This window comes from Nerophis lumbriciformis, linkage group LG35 (assembly GCF_033978685.3).
Source record: "Nerophis lumbriciformis linkage group LG35, RoL_Nlum_v2.1, whole genome shotgun sequence".
Classification (NCBI taxonomy): Eukaryota; Metazoa; Chordata; class Actinopteri; order Syngnathiformes; family Syngnathidae; genus Nerophis; species Nerophis lumbriciformis.
The window spans coordinates 8,479,273-8,497,173 of NC_084582.2; the positions used below are offsets into that span (position 1 = coordinate 8,479,273).

Here is a 17,901-nt window from a genome sequence, read left to right on the forward strand (position 1 = left end):
GTAAAGGTAAGACCATAATAACATTTTTTTTAATTAAATGTGCGTTTTTGTGTGCTACAGTTTGTATGTGTAAAGTTAAAGCTAAGTTAAAGTACCAATGATTGTCACACACACACTAGGTGTAATGAAATTTGTCGTCTGTATTTGACCCATCCCCTTGTTCACCCCCTGGGAGGTGAGGGGAGCAGTGGGCAGCAGCGGCACCGCGCCCGGGAATAATTTTTGGTGATTTAACCCCCAATTCCAACCCTTGATGCTGAGTGCCAAGCAGGGAAGAATGCTGGTATGAGCTTTTAAACATAACCCGTTAACTGCTGCCAATCAAATGGTGAATAAGATACTCTTTAGGGTTCATATGTTTGTAAATCTGACTGTGATGAAGTCAGTGCCTCACCAGCCATCAACCTCACCGCACGTCACTGGTCTAACGGGCATCTTGTGGCGTGCTAAGAGCCTAATCCACGCACCTGTGACTCGGGGGCACCACAACAGCGTTTAGCCACTTCTGCAAACCCAAATAACATAATCAGTTCTGTTCTAATTGTTAGATCCCATCCAGAGTGGCACTCGTGCTTCAAAAACCTGGAGTGGGTCACACTTGTTCTCCGGGTGTCAGGCCCTGTGCACTCTTCATTGCTCAGATTAATGAGCGCTACGGTTTTCTTGCCCTCGGGTCAGCCAGGCAGAGGGTTGTTGCTGTCATAGAGGTGCGTTCGCGTAGTTGGAGTCATTTTCGGCAGGTCCCCTCCACTGATAAATTCGGGCTTGGGAAAGAGCGAGACGGTGGTGTTCCCCCCCCCCCCCCCCCACCCCATGAGAGCTCATTACTTCTCTATTTCCTATTAGCGCCATGGTAACCTTCTGCGGCCCCACGGCTGTGTCACTCCCAATATCGCTCCGAGGCACCGGCCCTCTCCACCACAAGGCTACACGAAGTCCACCTTTGTAGCAAAATGGCCGCACTGCATGCGGTAAACCTGCTCAGTGGCCTAGTGGTTAGAGTGTCCGCCCTGAGATCGGTAGGTCGTGAGTTCAAACCCCCGGCCGAGTCATACCAAAGACTATAAAAATGGGACCCATTACCTCCCTGCTTGGCACTCAGCATCAAGGGTTGGAATTGGGGGATAAATCACCAAAAATGATTCCCGGCGTGGCCACCGCTGCTGCTCACTGCTCCCCTCACCTCCCAGGGGGTGATCAAGGGTGATGGGTCAAATGCAGAGAATCATTTCACCACACCTAGTCAGCAGGGAGGCTGAACTTTAACTTTAAAGGTGCTGTTAGTTCCTACTAGTGTTGTAACGATACCAATATTTTGGTACCGGTACTCAGGGGCACCGCTAGGGATTTTGGGCCCCATGAAAAGAATCTTTACAGGGCCCCCAACACAGTGTCATTATTTTTTCTGTATTATAATTTCATCATCATTAGGGGCCTCTCTGGGCCCCCCTCCATCATGGGCCCCTAGAATCCGTCTCCTTTACCCCCCCTTTTCGGCGCCCCTGCCGGTACTAAAGCTATTTTGATACCTTTCGGTACTTTTCTAAATAAAGAGGACCACAATTTTTTTTTTATTATTGGCTTTATTTTAACAAAAAATCTTAGGGTACATTAAACATACCGTAATTTTCGGAGTATAAGTCGCACCGGCCAAAAATGCATAATAAAGAAGGAAAAAACATATATAAGTCGCACTGGAGTATAAGTCGCATTTTGGGGGGGAAATTTATTTGATAAAACCCAACACCAAGAATAGACATTTGAAAGGCAATTTAAAATAAATAAAGAATAGTGAACAACAGGCTGAATAAGTGTACGTTATATGAGGCATAAATAACCAACTGGTATGTTAACGTAACATATTATGGTAAGAGTCATTCAAATAACTATAACATATAGAACATGCTATACGTTTACCAAACAATCTGTCACTCCTAATCGCTAAATCCCATGAAATCTTATACGTCTAGTCCGGGGGTCGGCAACCCGCGGCTCTAGAGCTCTTTAGCGCCGCCCTAGTGGCTCTCTGAAGCTTTTTCAAAAATGTATGAAAAATGGAAAAAGATGAGGGGAAAAAAATATATTTTTTGTTTTAATATGGTTTCTGTAGGAGGACAAACATGACACAAACCTCCCTAATTGTTATAAATCACACTGTTTGTATTAAACATGCTTCACTGATTCGAGTATTTGGCAAGCGCCGTTTTGTCCTACTAATTTTGGCGGTCCTTGAACTTACCTTAGTTTGTTTACATGTATAACTTTCTCCGACTTTCTAGGACGTGTTTTATGCCACTTCTTTTTCTGTCTCATTTTGTCCACCAAACTTTTAATGTTGTGCGTGAATGCACAAAGGTGAGTTTTGTTGATGTTATTGACTTGTGTGGAGTGCTAATCAGACATATTTGGTCACTGCATGACTGCAAGCTAATCGATGCTAACATGCTATTTAGGCTAGCTATATGTACATATTGCATCATTATGCCTCATTTGTAGCTATATTTGAGCTCATTTAGTTTCCTTTAGGTCCTCTTATTTCAATTTATATCTCATTATCTGTATGTAATATGGCTTTTAATTTTTTGTGGCTCCAGACAGATTTGTTTTTGTATTTTTGGTCCAATATGGCTCCTTCAACATTTTGGGTTGCCGACCCCTGGTCTAGTCTCTTACGTGAATGAGCTAAATAATATTATTTGATATTTTACGGTAATGTGTTAATAATTTCACACATAGTAAACTATGGAAAAAAACTGCGACTTATAGTCCGAAAAATACGGTATGTTTCTTATTGCAGTTAAGTCCTTAAATAAAATAGTGAACATATAAGACAACTTGTCTTTTCGTAGTAAGTAAACAAACAAAGGCTGCTGACATATGCCGTAACATATTGTGTCATTTATCATTCTATTATTTTGTCAAAATTATTAAGGACAAGTGGTAGAAAAATTGATTATGAATCTACTTGTTCATTTACTGTTAATATCTGCTTACTTTCTCTTTTAACATGTTCTATCTATACTTCTGTTAAAATGTAATAATCACTTATTCTTCTGTTGTTTGATACTTTTTACATTAGTTTTGGATGATACCACAAATTTGGGTATCAATCCGATACCAACTCGTTACAGGATCATACATTGGTCATAATCAAAGTCCTCATGTGTCCAGGGACATATTTCCTGAGTTTATAAACATAATATTACATTTAAAAAAAACAAAAGAAGATGTTGTGATGCCTAAAAAATATCGACGTAATCATAGTAGTATCGACTAGATACGTGCCTGTACTTGGTATCATTACAGTGGATGTCAGGTGTAGATCCACCAATGGCGTTTGTTTACATTTTGATGCCGGTGAGCTACGGTGTGTAGTGAAGCATGTTTAGCTATTCCTCGTCCTGCAGGGATGATACTTGTAAGAAACTTACTTTATTTGTTGCCTTGGAGACAAGGATTAGTGATTTAGAAGTAGCTAAAACACTACAGACCGCGGAAGGACGTTAGCCGCTAGCTAGCTAGCCATGTCTTAAAGCACCTTTTCCTGAGGGCGTTTCAGTGTTATAGCGTCAACTTTATTGTTAGTTTTTAAGCCAAAATGTGTCCGTTCTGCCTTTTCTGTCTACACACTGTGTGTGCTTGTAAGTACTCTGTGATTGTGCGCTGCCGAACATGCTCCTCTGCTCGTAAAACCAGCAATGTCACGACGTGACTTCGACGCGGGCACGGGGGGTGGGTGCGGGACCGGTACGTTTCAGAGCCTGTATAGTACTGAAAATAGGGATGTCCGATAATGGCTTTTTTGCCGATATCCGATATTTCGATATTGTCCAACTCTTAATTATCGATACTAATATCAACCGATACAGATATCAACCGATATATACAGTCGTGGACTTAACACATTATTATGCCTAATTTGGACAACCAGGTATGGTGAAGGTAAGGTCCTTTTTTTTAAAAATAAAATAAAATAAAATAAGATAAATAAATTAAAAACATTTTCTTGAATAAAAAAGAAAGTGAAGCATACTTGCCAACCTTGAGACCTACGATTTCGGGAGGTGGGGGGGTGGGGAGGGGGGGTGGGGTGGTGGTGGGGGGTGTGGTTAAGAGGGGAGGAGTATATTTACAGCTAGAATTCACCAAGTCAAATATTTCATATATATATATATATATATATATATATTTATATATATATATATATATATATATATAAAAGTATATATATATATAAGTATATATATATATATATATATATATATATATATATATATATATATATGAAATACTTGACTTTCAGTGAATTCTAGCTATGTATATATATATATATTTATTTTATTTTATATATATATATATATATATATAGTATAGCAGTTGTGCACTGCACTCTCTAAAAGCCCTAGATGTTATTGTCACATATGCATGTACAGTAGATGGCAGTATTGTCCTGTTTAAGAGTGTCACAACATTGCTGTTTACGGCAGACAAACTGCTTTATGGTAGACGAAAACGTGACTGCTTTTGTTGTGTGTTGTTACCGCGCTGGGAGGACGTTAATGAAACTGCCTAACAATAAACCCACATAAGAAACCAAGAACTTGCCCTCAATCATTCTACAGTCATAACGTGATTGGGCAGGCACGCTGTTTATATTGTGGGAAAGCGGATGTGAAAACAGGCTTGCCGCTGTCCACACGTCACTCAGGTCCGCATGGAGCTGGAGGGGGTGTGGCCTCCAGCTCCGCCTGAATTTCGGGAGATTTGCGGGAGAAAATTTGTCCCGGGAGGTTTTCGGGAGAGGCGCTGAATTTCGGGATTCTCCCGGAAAATCCGGGAGGGTTGGCAAGTATGAAGTAAAGCAATATAAAAACAGTTACATAGAAACTAGTAATGAATGAAAATGAGTAAAATTAACTGTTAAAGGTTAGTACTATTAGTGGACCAATCATGTGTGCTTACGGACTGTATCCCTTGCAGACTGTATTGATATATATTGATATATAATGTAGGAACCAGAATATTAATAAAAGAAAGAAACAACCCTTTTGTATGAATGAGTGTGAATGGGGGAGGGAGGTTTTTTGGGTTGGTGCACTAATTGTAAGTGTATCTTGTGTTTTTTATGTTGATTTAATAAAAAAAAAAAAAAAAAAAACGATACTGATGATTAAAAAAAAAACGATACCGATAATTTCCGATATTACATTTTAAAGCATTTATCGGACATCTCTAACCGAAAATGATTCATTAGTATCACGGTACTATACTAATACCGGTATACTTTACTACCCTAGTTCCTACAGCAGCACAATCGACCAGTTGTTGTTTTTTCTGTGACAGAAAAAAAAAAAAGAGCAGGTGTTTCTAGACCAGAGTTTTTCAACCTTTTTTGAGCCAAGGCACATTTTTTTCATAAAAAAAATACCTAGGCACACCACCAGCAGAAAAGGTTAAAAAATGAAACTCCACCAGGTTGTCGTGCCTTATTTTGAGTTTGTTGTTGTTTCCTGTGTGTAGTGCTTTAGTTCCTGTCTTGTGCTGTTATTTTGGTGACCCTTCCTGTTTTGTTGATGTTCTCCTGTAGCAGCTTCACGCCTTCCTTTGAGTGCTATTGCCCGCAACTGCTTTGTTTTCGCAATCAAGACTATCTAAGTTGTGCGTACGCTATCCTTCTTTGTGGGGACATTGTTGATTGTCATGTCATGTACGGATGTGCTTTGTGGACGCCGTCTTTGCTCCACACGCTGTAAGTTTTTGCTGTCGTCCAGCATTCCGTTTTTGTTGACTTTGTAGCCAGTTCAGTTTTACTTTTGTTTTACATCGCCATCCCTATGCTTCAGTGCCTTTTCCTAGCGGGACTTGCCTTTTGTATTAATTTTTGGTTTAAGCGTTACATACCTTTTTACCTGTCTGCCGCTGTGCTCTGCATATTGGGATTGCCAAGCTCTACACAGCGCAGGCACTAGACAGCGGCACATTATTATGATTATTGATTTGCAAAAAATATTTTTTGGACCAATTAGGTGAAGTGGCATAATTTCCCACGGCACACCAGACAATATCTCAGGGCACACTGGTGTGCCGCGGCACAGTGGTTGAAAATCACTGTTCTAGACATACTTGCCAACCCTCCCGGATTTTCCGGGAGACTCCCGAAATTCCGCGCCTCTCCCGAAAACCTCCCGGGACAAATTTTCTCCCGAAAATCTCCCGAAATTCAGGCACACTATATAATCAGCGTACCTGCCCAATCATGTTATAACTGTAGAATGATGGAGGGCGAGTTCTTGGTTTCTTATGTGGGTTTATTGTTAGGCAGTTTTATTAACGTCCTCCCAGCGCGGTAACAACACACAACAACAGCAGTCACGTTTTGTCTACCGTAAAGCAGTTCGTCTGCCGTAAACAGCAATGTTGTGACACTCTTAAAACAGTACAATACTGCCATCTAGTGCATTTGATGAAAGCACTTTTTGCGTGCCACTCAGCAATGCATCATCAGTGAGGGTGTTCAGCATGGTTAGAAAAATAGTGACAAATAGAACAAGGATGGACAATTCAACCCTTAACTCAACAATGAGTAGTTGAGTGTTATGTGTGTGTATATGTGTAAATAATTGAACACTGAAATCAAGTATTTATTTTATTTATATATATATATATATATATATATATATATATATATATATATATATATATATATATATATATATGAATGAAATACTTGACCCCAAACAGGCCTTTGCCCCGCCCCCCACCCCCCACCTCCCGAAATCGGAGGTCTCAAGGTTGGCAAGTATGGTTCTAGACCACCCATGCTGCAGGTTGTGTACTGTAGATGCACATGCATGTGTCCAAACATTGAGTAGATTTCAGGAACAAATTCCTACAGGTGTACTTGTTGAGTGTTCGATAAACAACTCGCTCACCCGTTGAGGTTTAGCATGGTTGCATCTCATTTCCATACACTAAATAAACAAAAAGAAACAGGTGAAAAAATGAGTCCTCGGCTTCTCACTACATCTGCTTGGATTTGAGCGTTTGCAAGTGGATTTGCATGTCTTTGTGCTTTCCCAACAGGTTTACATTTTAAAGCCTGTTGATTTGCACAAGATGGTAACAGAGTTTTCTCTCAGTTGTGTCAGGTCTCACATGCAAATGCGTCTACCAGTTTTGCATGAGCGCTTCACTTGATGTGTAAAAGTTGTTTTTTTTGGTCTGAGCTGAAATATATATATATATATCATTTTGTTGTCACCCATGTTCCCTTCTGCACTGAATGTGTGTTCACAGTTGATGGAGGTTGGAGCGAATGGAGCAAGTGGTCAGCGTGCGGCGCCGACTGTTCGATGTGGAGGAGCAGGGAGTGCACCCAGCCGTCACCTGGCACCGGAGGCAAAGACTGCCAGGGCCTCGACCTTCAGTCTCTTAACTGCACCAGCGAGCAGTGCCCTCAGAGTGAGTGTCCACCCGCCCACATGCCGCAAACCCCACTGTAGCTTTGCAACTTGGTTAGTTGCAGGGAAAAGATGCAGTCCAACAGTCGGTAGGCTGCAGATGTTTGCGAGCACGCCAAGGCTACTAAGTACTAACAAACTTGGATTTAATAAACAATGGAGAGCTTTGGCCAAAAAAACTATGTACAACTCTATTGCCTTTTTCATTTGAAGGCCAAAACTCCATATAAAATGATAAAAAATGTGGATGGATGTCAAGAGTCCTACAATCATACTTGCCAACCTTGAGACGTCCCAATTCAGGAGATTGGGGCGGGGGGGTTTGAGGGGGGCAGGGTTAAGGGGGGAGGAGTATATTTATAGCTAGAATTCACTGAAATTCAAGTATTTATTTTATATATATATATATATATATATATATATATATATATATATATACATACATATATATTAGGGGTGTGGGAAAAAATCGATTCGAATTCGAATCGCGATTCTCACGTTGTGCGATTCAGAATCGATTCTCATTTTTTAAAAATCGATTTTTATTTTTTTTTGTATTTATTTATTTTCTTTTAAAAAAAAATTTTTTAATTTTTTTTTTCAATTTTTTTATTTTTTTATTAATCAATCCAACAAAACAATACACAGCAATAGAATCAGAATCAGAATCAGAATCAGCTTTATTGTCATTACGCAAGGTAACGAGATTGAGGCCATTCCATACAGTGCGATGTGTGCATGCTAGAAAAACAATGTGCAAATATATAAAAATATAAAAAATGTAGAAGTGCAATGAATATGGTGTGAAATGAATATATACATGAAAAAAACAAAACAAAACAATACCATAACAATGCAATCCAATTCCAAAACCAAACCCGACCCAGCAACACTCAGAACTGCAATAAACAGCAATTGAGAGGAGACACAAACACGACACGGAACAAACCAAAAGTAGTGAAACAAAAATGAATATTATCAACAACAGTATCAATATTAGTTACAATTTCAACGTAGCAGTGATTAAAAATCCCTCATTGACATTATCATTAGACATTTGTAAAAAAAAAATAAAAAAGAACAATAGTGTCACAGTGGCTTACACTTGCATCGCATCTCATAAGCTTGACAACACACTTTGTCCAATATTTTCACGAAGATAAAATAAATCATATTTTTGGTTCATTTAATAGTTAAAACAAATTTTACATTATTACAATCAGTTGATAAAACATTGTCCTTTACAATTATAAAAGCTTTTTACAAAAATCTACTACTCTGCTTGCATGTCAGCAGACTGGGGTAGATCCTGCTGAAATCCTATGTATTGAATGAATAGAGAATCCTTTTGAATCGGGAAAATATTGTTTTTGAATCGAGAATCGCGTTAAATCGGAAAAAAAAAAAGATTTTGAATTGAATCGAGAACCCAAGAATCGATATTGAATCGAATCGTGGGACACCCAAAGATTCACAGCCCTAATATATATATATATATACAGTATATAAAATAAATACTTGAATTTCAGTGTTCATTTATTTACACATATACACACATAACACTCCTCTCTACTCATTGTTGTATTTGAAAGTGCAATGCTTTGCAGCCAGTAGCACAGCTTTTGAAAGAGCATAGGTATGGGCAGCATCTGTGAAATTTAATTTGCAGGAAAGGAGAGAGTTTAGGGTTGAATTGTCCATCTTCGTTCTATTCTCTGTCACTATCTTTCTAACCATCTTTTCTAACCATAGTTATGTTTTTGGACATTACTACTTGCCGTAGTTTTGAAGCAATGCATGATGGGAATCCGGATGTTGTGTGTCAGTGTGTTAACGTGCCGGCTGGAATAAACACACGCTGAGCAATAGCTCCGTGCCTGCCTACTTTATGGGTTATAGATAAACCTATGGATAATGGAGACATATATAATAGTCTCCTTGTTGTGTGTGCAGTTGCGCACTGAGCTCCAAAAGCCGTAGATGTTATAACGTGACTGGGCCGGCACGCTGTTTATATGGAGGAAAAGTGGACGTGACGACAGGCTGTCCTCACTCAGGTCCGGCTGGAAATCGGGAGAAATTCGGGAGAGTGGTTGTCCCGGGAGATTTTCGGGAGAGGCACTGAAATTCGGGAGTCTCCCGGAAAATTCGGGAGGGTTGGCAAGTATGCCTACAATTCGCTCATTTACTTCATTATTTAGCATTCAAAAACTGATGGCTTTTTTTGTTGCCAAAATGAAGTAGCCAAATAAAGTACAGTGATATTTTAAATATGAAATAATTACTTAGATTATTTACTTCTCTTAAAATTGATTAAACATGACATTTACCGTATTTTTCGGAGTATAAGTCGCACCGGCCGAAAATGCATAATAAAGAAGGAAAAAAACATATATAAGTCACACAGGAGTATAAGTCACATTTTTGGGGGAAATGTATTTGATAAAACCCAACACCAAGAATAGACATTTGAAAGGCAATTTAAAATAAATAAAGAACAGGCTGAATAAGTGTACGTTATATGAGGCATAAATAACCAACTGAGAACGTGCCTGGTATGTTAACGTAACATATTATGGTAAGAGTCATTCAAATAACTATAACATATAGAACATGCTATACGTTTACCAAACAATCTGTCACTCCTAATCGCTAAATCCCATGAAATCTTATACGTCTAGTCTCTTACGTGGATGAGCTAAATAATATTATTTGATATTTTACGGTAATGTGTTAATAATTTCACACATAAGTCGCTCCTGAGTATAAGTCGCACTCCCGGCCAAACTACGAAAAAAACTGCGACTTATAGTCTGAAAAATACGGTAGTAATAAATAAATATATCGAATGTATTTACTAATCTACATATTTATTGGAGTTTTGTACAGTGTTTTTTTGGGTTATTACTACTCATTACAAAGACATGCACCTGGGGATAAGTTGATTGGCAACACTAAATTGGCCCTAGTGTGTGGATGTGAGTGTGAATGTTGTCTGTCTATCTGTGTTGGCCCTGCGATGAGGTGGCGACTTGTCCAGGGTGTACCCTGCCTTCCGCCCGATTGTAGCTGAGATAGGCTCCAGCGCCCCCCGCGACCCCAAAGGGAATAAGCGGTAGAAAATGGATGGATGGATGGATGGATTACTACTCATAATTTTACAAATCTACAAAATGTACAATTAATTTACTAAATTAACAAGCACAAGGGCTTTATCATTATTTTTGAACAGGGTTCGTAAACCAAAAAGTTTGTATATTAAAGAAAACTTCTCCATAACAAACACCCATCCATTTTTCTACCGCTTGTCCCTTTCGGGGTCGCAGGGGGTGCTGCATTCGGGCGGAAGGTGGGACAAGTCGCCACCTCATCACAGGGCCAACACAGATAGACAGACAACATTCACACTCACATTCACACGCTAGGGCCAATTTAGTGTTGCCAATCAACCTATCTCCAGGTGCATGTCTTTGGAGGTGGGAGGAAGCCGGAGTACCCGGAGGGAACCCACGCAGTCACGGGGAGAACATGCAAACTCCACACAGAAAGATCTCTTCGTATTGTGAGGCCCATGTTACTAACCCCTTTTCCACCGTGCTGCCCCCATAAGAAACAATGTAAAAATAAACAATGGGGTCCAGGCTCGACAAATGTCCATATTGCAGTAAAGGTTTGTACACTTCAAATAGTACTGTTTATCAAATAAACATAGCAAGGGGGTGACGAATCAACTTTCTGTTTAAATATGAAGCCAAAAGAAACAACAACGTGCTGAACTGTCCTCCTTTTTCAGCCTCCCTGCCGACACACTGCAAAAACTGAAATCTAAGTAAGATTAAATATCTCAAATGAGGGTGATATTTTCTTATTTTCTGTCTGATAAGATCATTCTTCTCACTAAGCAGATTTTATGTTGGAGTGTTTTACTTGTTTTAAGTGTTTTGGTCCTAAATGATCTCAGTAAGATATTACAGCTTGTTGCTGAGATTTGATGACCTATATTGAGTAAAACATGCTTGAAACTAGAATATCAACTGTTGCAAAGCTGTGTCATCAACACTCACAAGTATAAAACTACTTTTTTAAAGTAATTTCTTATTTCAAGCATGAAAAAAAATCATGACTTTGACACAAATGTGTCTCATAATTAAAACAGATGACAGCCAAATGGACTTTGCTGTTTTATTTTCAATGAAACGAGAAAATACGTACTCATATAGTAGTACAGTTGGCACAGTACAGCAAACTGACAGTTAATATTCAAACATTTGACATTTCAAACAATTTTGAACAGAAATAGTTCATGCACATTCAGATAAATTCCTCAAAATTACAATTAAAATTTTTTTGGCCAGGCTGTATATATGCACACTAATTGACTGAAAGAGCACGCACTTGGCGCAATGATGTCATGTTATTGATGGAAAAATGCATTTTTAGACCATATGATTTGCCTGAGCGGCTAGTAGACCCCGAGAGTAACAAGCGGTTGCCTTGTTGCCTTTCCATTAAGAACAATAAATTAGTTTTTAGTATAAGTTTGCTGGTTTCAAGAAATGTAATGGCGAGCGCATATCATTATGTCAAGATAATGGCACTAGCATTTACTTAATTTAAAGGGGAACATTATCACAATTTCAGAATTGTTAAAAAAAGTTTTTTTCAAAATGTTACCCATCACGCAATATCCCTAAAAAAAAGCTTCAAAGTGTCTGATTTTAACCATCGTTATAAACACCCGTCCATTTTCCTGTGACGTCACATAGTGATGCCAACACAAACAAATATGGCGGAAAGAACAGCAAGCTATAGCGACATTAGCTCGGATTCAGACTCGGATTTCAGCGGCTTAAGCGATTCAACAGATTACGAATGTATTGAAACGGATAGTTGTAGTGTGGAGGCAGGTAGCGAAAACGAAATTGAAGAAGAAACTGAAGCTATTGAGCCATATCGGTTTGAACCGTATGCAAGCGAAACCGACGAAAACGACACGACAGCCAGCGACACGGGAGAAAGCGAGGACGAATTCGGCGATTGCTTCTAACCAACGATTGGTATGTGTTTGTTTGGCATTAAAGGAAACTAACAACTATGAACTAGGTTTACAGCATATGAAATACATTTGGCAACAACATGCACTTTGAGAGTGCAGACAGCCCAATTTTCATCAATTAATATATTCTGTAGACATACCCTCATCCGCGCTCTTTTCCTGAAAGCTGATTTGTCCAGTTTTGGAGTTGATGTCAGCAGGCCAGGGAAGCTAGGGTCGATAGGGGGTTTAGCTCGCTCGTCTGCGGGAACAAACTGCCGCCATTGCTTGCCGTGCTACCGAGGTCCTTTGTCCCTGAATTGCTCACACACTCCGGCAGATTCAATGAGGGTCTGGCGGCAGATTTCTTTGACTTTATCGTTGGAAATGTATCTACTTTGAGTGTCGCAGGATATCTACACATTCTTGCCATCTCTGTCGTCGCATAGCTTTCGTCTGTAAAGTGTGAGGAACAAACGTCCAATTTCTTGCCACTTCCGCATCTTTGGGCCACTGGTGCAACTTGAATCCGTCCCTGTTCGTGTTGTTACACCCTCCGACAACACACCGACGAGGCATGATGTCTCCAAGGTACGGAAAACAGTCGAAAAAACGGAAAATAACAGAGCTGATTTGACTCGGTGTTTGAGAAAAAGGGCGGATTGCCTCCCGATGTGACGCCACGTTGTGACGTCATCGCTCCGAGAGCGAATATTAGAAAGGCGTTTAATTCGCCAAAATTCACCCATTTAGAGTTCGGAAATCGGTTAAAAAAATATATGGTCTTTTTTCTGCAACATCAAGGTATATATTGACGCTTACATAGGTCTGGTGATAATGTTCCCCTTTAAGAATAATGGCTGTGCTGCCGGGCACAAAATGGGTGGATGAAACGGTCTTACACTGAGACAAGGTTTGTACAACAAAGCATATTTAGTATATTCGGTTTGTGGTTCCTAATTCAAAAAGTTTGTACAATGAGGGGTTTGTAAGTCACTACTGAACAACAGCACCTGTGCTGGTAGCAGTCCAGTTGTGCACTTCAAGTATTAAAGACATGATTCCTCAATTGTCTTGCTCATACTCACGTTCTGCCAGACATGCATCGTGTTATAAGCCAGATGTTAATATTTTGGCTGCTCCACTTCGTCACAGGAGCAGAGCTTTTAAGAAATACTTTTCTGACAGCACTGCCTTCAACAACCTTGACAATGTACTTGAAGCTATTCTAACAGCGCCAAACAATATTGAATAGAAGACTCAAAGTCAAATTCACGACTGAGGCACAGTGCCAGTGTGTATTTTTTGTATTTTTTTCATTTTCTATTTGGAATTTACTTACGTTTGAGCATAGTATGCCGTTGGGTGTGTAACAGAACATGGACTGTGTTTGTAACGGCTTTTTTTTTCATGGAACCAGAGGTGCACCGATTTCCCACTCTGCGCACATTAAAGGGGACGTATAGAAAGTGAAACAAAAAGCTGCCCAGCCTTTAGCTATAAGAGTCCATTTTCTACCACATGTATAGCTAGCAATCGTGCCAAGGAGAAGCCGGACCTGGAGACCCTCTTGTGTCTGTAAAGTCTCCAGTTTCCTCTACTTTGCCTTCACGGTAAAGTACGTACCTCATCTGCATTGTTGCACTTTCCTAAAAACAAATCCTGTAAATAGAGATCTCCGATATTATCGGCCGATAAATGCTTTAAAATGTAATATCGGAAATAATCGGTATCGGTTTCAAAATTATCGGTATCGGTTATGACTATTTAAAACGCCGCTGTGTACACGGACGTAGGGAGAAGTACAGAGCGTCAATAAACCTTAAAGGCACTGCCTTTGCGTGCCGGCCCAGTCACATAACATCTACGGCTTTTCACACACACAAATGAATGCAAAGCATACTTGGTCAACAGCCATACAGGTCACACTGAGGGTGGCCGTATAAACAACTTTAACACTGTTACAATTATGCGCCACACTGTGAACCCACACCAAACAAGAATGACAAACACATTTTGGGAGAACATCCGCACCGTAACACAACATAAACACAACAGAACAAATACCCAGAATCCCTTGCAGCACTAACTCTTCCGGGACGCTACAATATACACCCCCGCTATCCCCCCGCCCACCTTAACCTCCTCATGCTCTCTCAGGGAGAGCATGTCCCAAATTCCAAGTTGCTGTTTTGAGGCATGTTAAAAAAAATGATGCACTTTGTGACTTCAATAATAAATATGGCAGTGCCATGTTGGCATTTTTTTCCATAACTTGAGTTGATTTATTTTGGGAAAACCTTGTTACATTGTTTAATGCATCCACAACAAAATTAGGCATAATAATGTGTTAATTCCACGACTGTAAATATCGGTATCGGTTGATATCGGTATCGGTATTTAAGAGTTGGACAATATCGTAATATCGGCAAAAAAGCCATTATCGGACATCTCTACCTGTAAACCATTGGTGTGGCCCGGAGGCTATTTTTGGCTTGCAGCTCGATTTTATTACCCGAGGCATATTCCATCCATCCATCCATTTTCTACCGCTTGTCCCTTTCGGGGTCGCTGGGGGTGCTGGAGCCTATCTCAGCTGCATTCGGGCGGAAGGCAGGGGTACACCCTGGACAAGTCGCCACCTCATCGCAGGGCCAACACAGATAGACAGACAACATTCACACTAGGGCCAATTTAGTGTTGACCCTAGGCATAATCCAAAAGTAAAATGATATCATTACTAATGTGGTATATCAGTATATACCAGGGGTCGGCAACCCGCGGCTCTAGAGCCGCATGCGGCTCTTTAGCGCCGCCCTAGTGGCTCTCTGGAACTTTTTAAAAAATGTATGAAAAATAGAAAAAGATGAGGGAAAAAAAAAAAAAAATGTTTTAATATGGTTTCTGTAGGAGGACAACCATAACACAAACCTCCCTAATTGTTATAAAGCACACTCTTTATATTAAACATGCTTCACTGATTCGAGTATTTGGCAAGCACCGTTTTGTCCTACTAATTTTGGCGGTCCTTGAACTCACCGTAGTTTGTTTACATGTATAACTTTCTCCGACTTTCTAGGACGTGTTTTATGCCACTTCTTTTTCTGTCTCATTTTGTCCACCAAACTTTTAACGTTGTGCATGAATCAACAAAGGTGAGTTTTGTTGATGTTATTGACTTGTGTGGAGTGCTAATCAGACATGTTTGGTCACTGCATGACTACAAGCTAATCGATGCTAACATGCTATTTAGGCTAGCTATATGTACATATTGCATCATTATGCCTCATTTGTAGGTATATTTGAGCTCATTTAGTTTCCTTTAAGTCCTTTTAATTCAATTTATATCTCATGACACACTGTCTGTATGAAATATGGCTTTTAATTTTTTGCGGCTCCAGACAAATTAGTTTTTGTATTTTTGGTCCAATATGGCTCTTTCAACATTTTGGGTTGCCAACCCCTGGTATATACTATAACACGAAGCTAGGATGTAATGTTTTAGATTCACATTTTTTGTATGCAATGTCTTTTAATTTTTTATCGCGCCTACAAATTCTGTCCATAAAAGTTGTAAACAAAATCGGTGACAAAGGGCAGCCCTGGCGGAGTTACTTACTTACAAGCTCTGACGCGGTCCAATACCCCATACTCTGAGCACTCTCGACAGGACTTCCCGAGGGACACGGTCTAATGCCTTCTCCAAGTCCATAAAACAAATGTAGACTGGTTGGGCAAACCCCAATGAACCCTTAAGGATCCTGCCGAGAATATAGAGTTGGTCCACAGTTCCACGACCAGGACGAAAACCACAATGCATATAAAAGAGCCAACATCTCAACATCATTGGCATTAATCAAAATAATGGAAGGGGATCACCAGTGCAATAGATAGCAAAAAATGTGCTGCTGCAATGTTTAAGCATTTGACGCAATTAATCACGGTATCTTAATAAACAAATTAGAAAGGTATGGAATCAGAGGGTTGGTCTTGAACTGGGTTAGAAGCTACTTAACCAACAGGAAGCAATAGGCGAACACACGTCTACACTGCAAAAACTGAAATCTAAGTAAGATGAAATATCTCAAATAAGGGTGATATTTGCTTATTTTCTGTCTGATAAGATCATTCTTCTCACTAAGAAGATTTTATGTTAGTGTTTTACTTGTTTTAAGGGTTTTGGTCCTAAATGATCTCAGTAAGATAGTACAGCTTGTTGCTGAGATTTGATGACCTATATTGAGTAAAACATGCTTGAAACTAGAATATCAACTGTTGCAAAGCTGTGTCATCAACACTCACAAGTATAAAACTACTTTTTTAAAGTAATAATTTCTTATTTTAAGCATGAAAAAAAAAATCATGACTTTGACACAATTGTGTCTCATATTTAAAACAGATGACAGCCAAATAGACTTTGCTGTTTTATTATCAATGAAACAATAGAAAAGACGTACTCATAAAGTAGTACAGTTGGCACAGTACAGTAAACTTACAGTTTATATTCAAACATTTAACATTTGACATTTCTAACAATTTTGAACAGAAATAGTTCATGCACATTCAGATGAATTTTTCAAAATTACAATAAAATATTTTTTGGCCGAGGGCCGGGATGTATATATGCGCACTAATTGACTGAAAGAGCACGCACTTGATGCGATGATGTCATATTATCGATGGAAAAATGCATTTTTAAACAATATGATTTGCCTGAGCGGCTAGTAGACCCCGAGAGTAACAAGCGCTTGCCTTGATGCCTTTCCATTAAGAACAATAAATTAGTTTTTAGTATAAGTTTGCTTGTTTCAAGAAATCATTATGTCAAGATAATGGCACTACAATTTACTTCATTTAGGAATATTTTTCAACATATTGAGCAAAAAGGTCTCTTTTTTTTTTTTTCTACCAAGAAAAGTGCACTTGTTATTAGTGATATTATATAATATTTAAACATTTAGTATCTGACATTTCAAACAATTTTGAAAATAAATAGTTCATGCCCATTCAGATAAATTCTTCAAAATTACAATAAAAAAAATGTGGTCGGGGGCCGGGCTGTAAATATATATATATATATATATATATATATATATATATATATATATATATATATATATATATATGTCTTAATAAGGTTATCCAAAAAATAGTGCTCGATACCGTAGTAGAGCGCAATATATGTATGTGTGGGAAAAAAATCACAAGACTATTTCATCTCTACAGGCCTGTTTCATGAGGGGGGGTACCCTCAATCATCAGGAGATTTTAATGGGAGCATTCGCATACCATGGTTTATATAGGGCACAGAGTGGGTGGGTACAGGCTGGCGTATATATATATATATATATATATATATATATATATATATATATATATATACATACAGGTATATATATACATACA

At 39.1% G+C, this 17,901-nt stretch overlaps 1 protein-coding gene across 5 annotated transcripts in view; it reads left to right on the forward strand.

Moving 5' to 3' along the window:
* unc5a (unc-5 netrin receptor A) overlaps positions 1-17,901 on the forward strand; it is a 595,272-nt gene that overhangs the window by 436,742 nt on the left and 140,629 nt on the right. For all 5 annotated transcript variants that reach the window (XR_009811458.2, XM_061927514.2, XM_061927515.2 and 2 more), the window contains one exon: positions 7,297-7,461. Coding sequence is in view for 4 of the 5 variants with exons in the window: in XM_061927514.2 (XP_061783498.2) it covers positions 7,297-7,461 (165 nt within the window). In the remaining variant the exon portion in view is untranslated. The remainder of the gene's footprint in view (positions 1-7,296; positions 7,462-17,901) is intronic.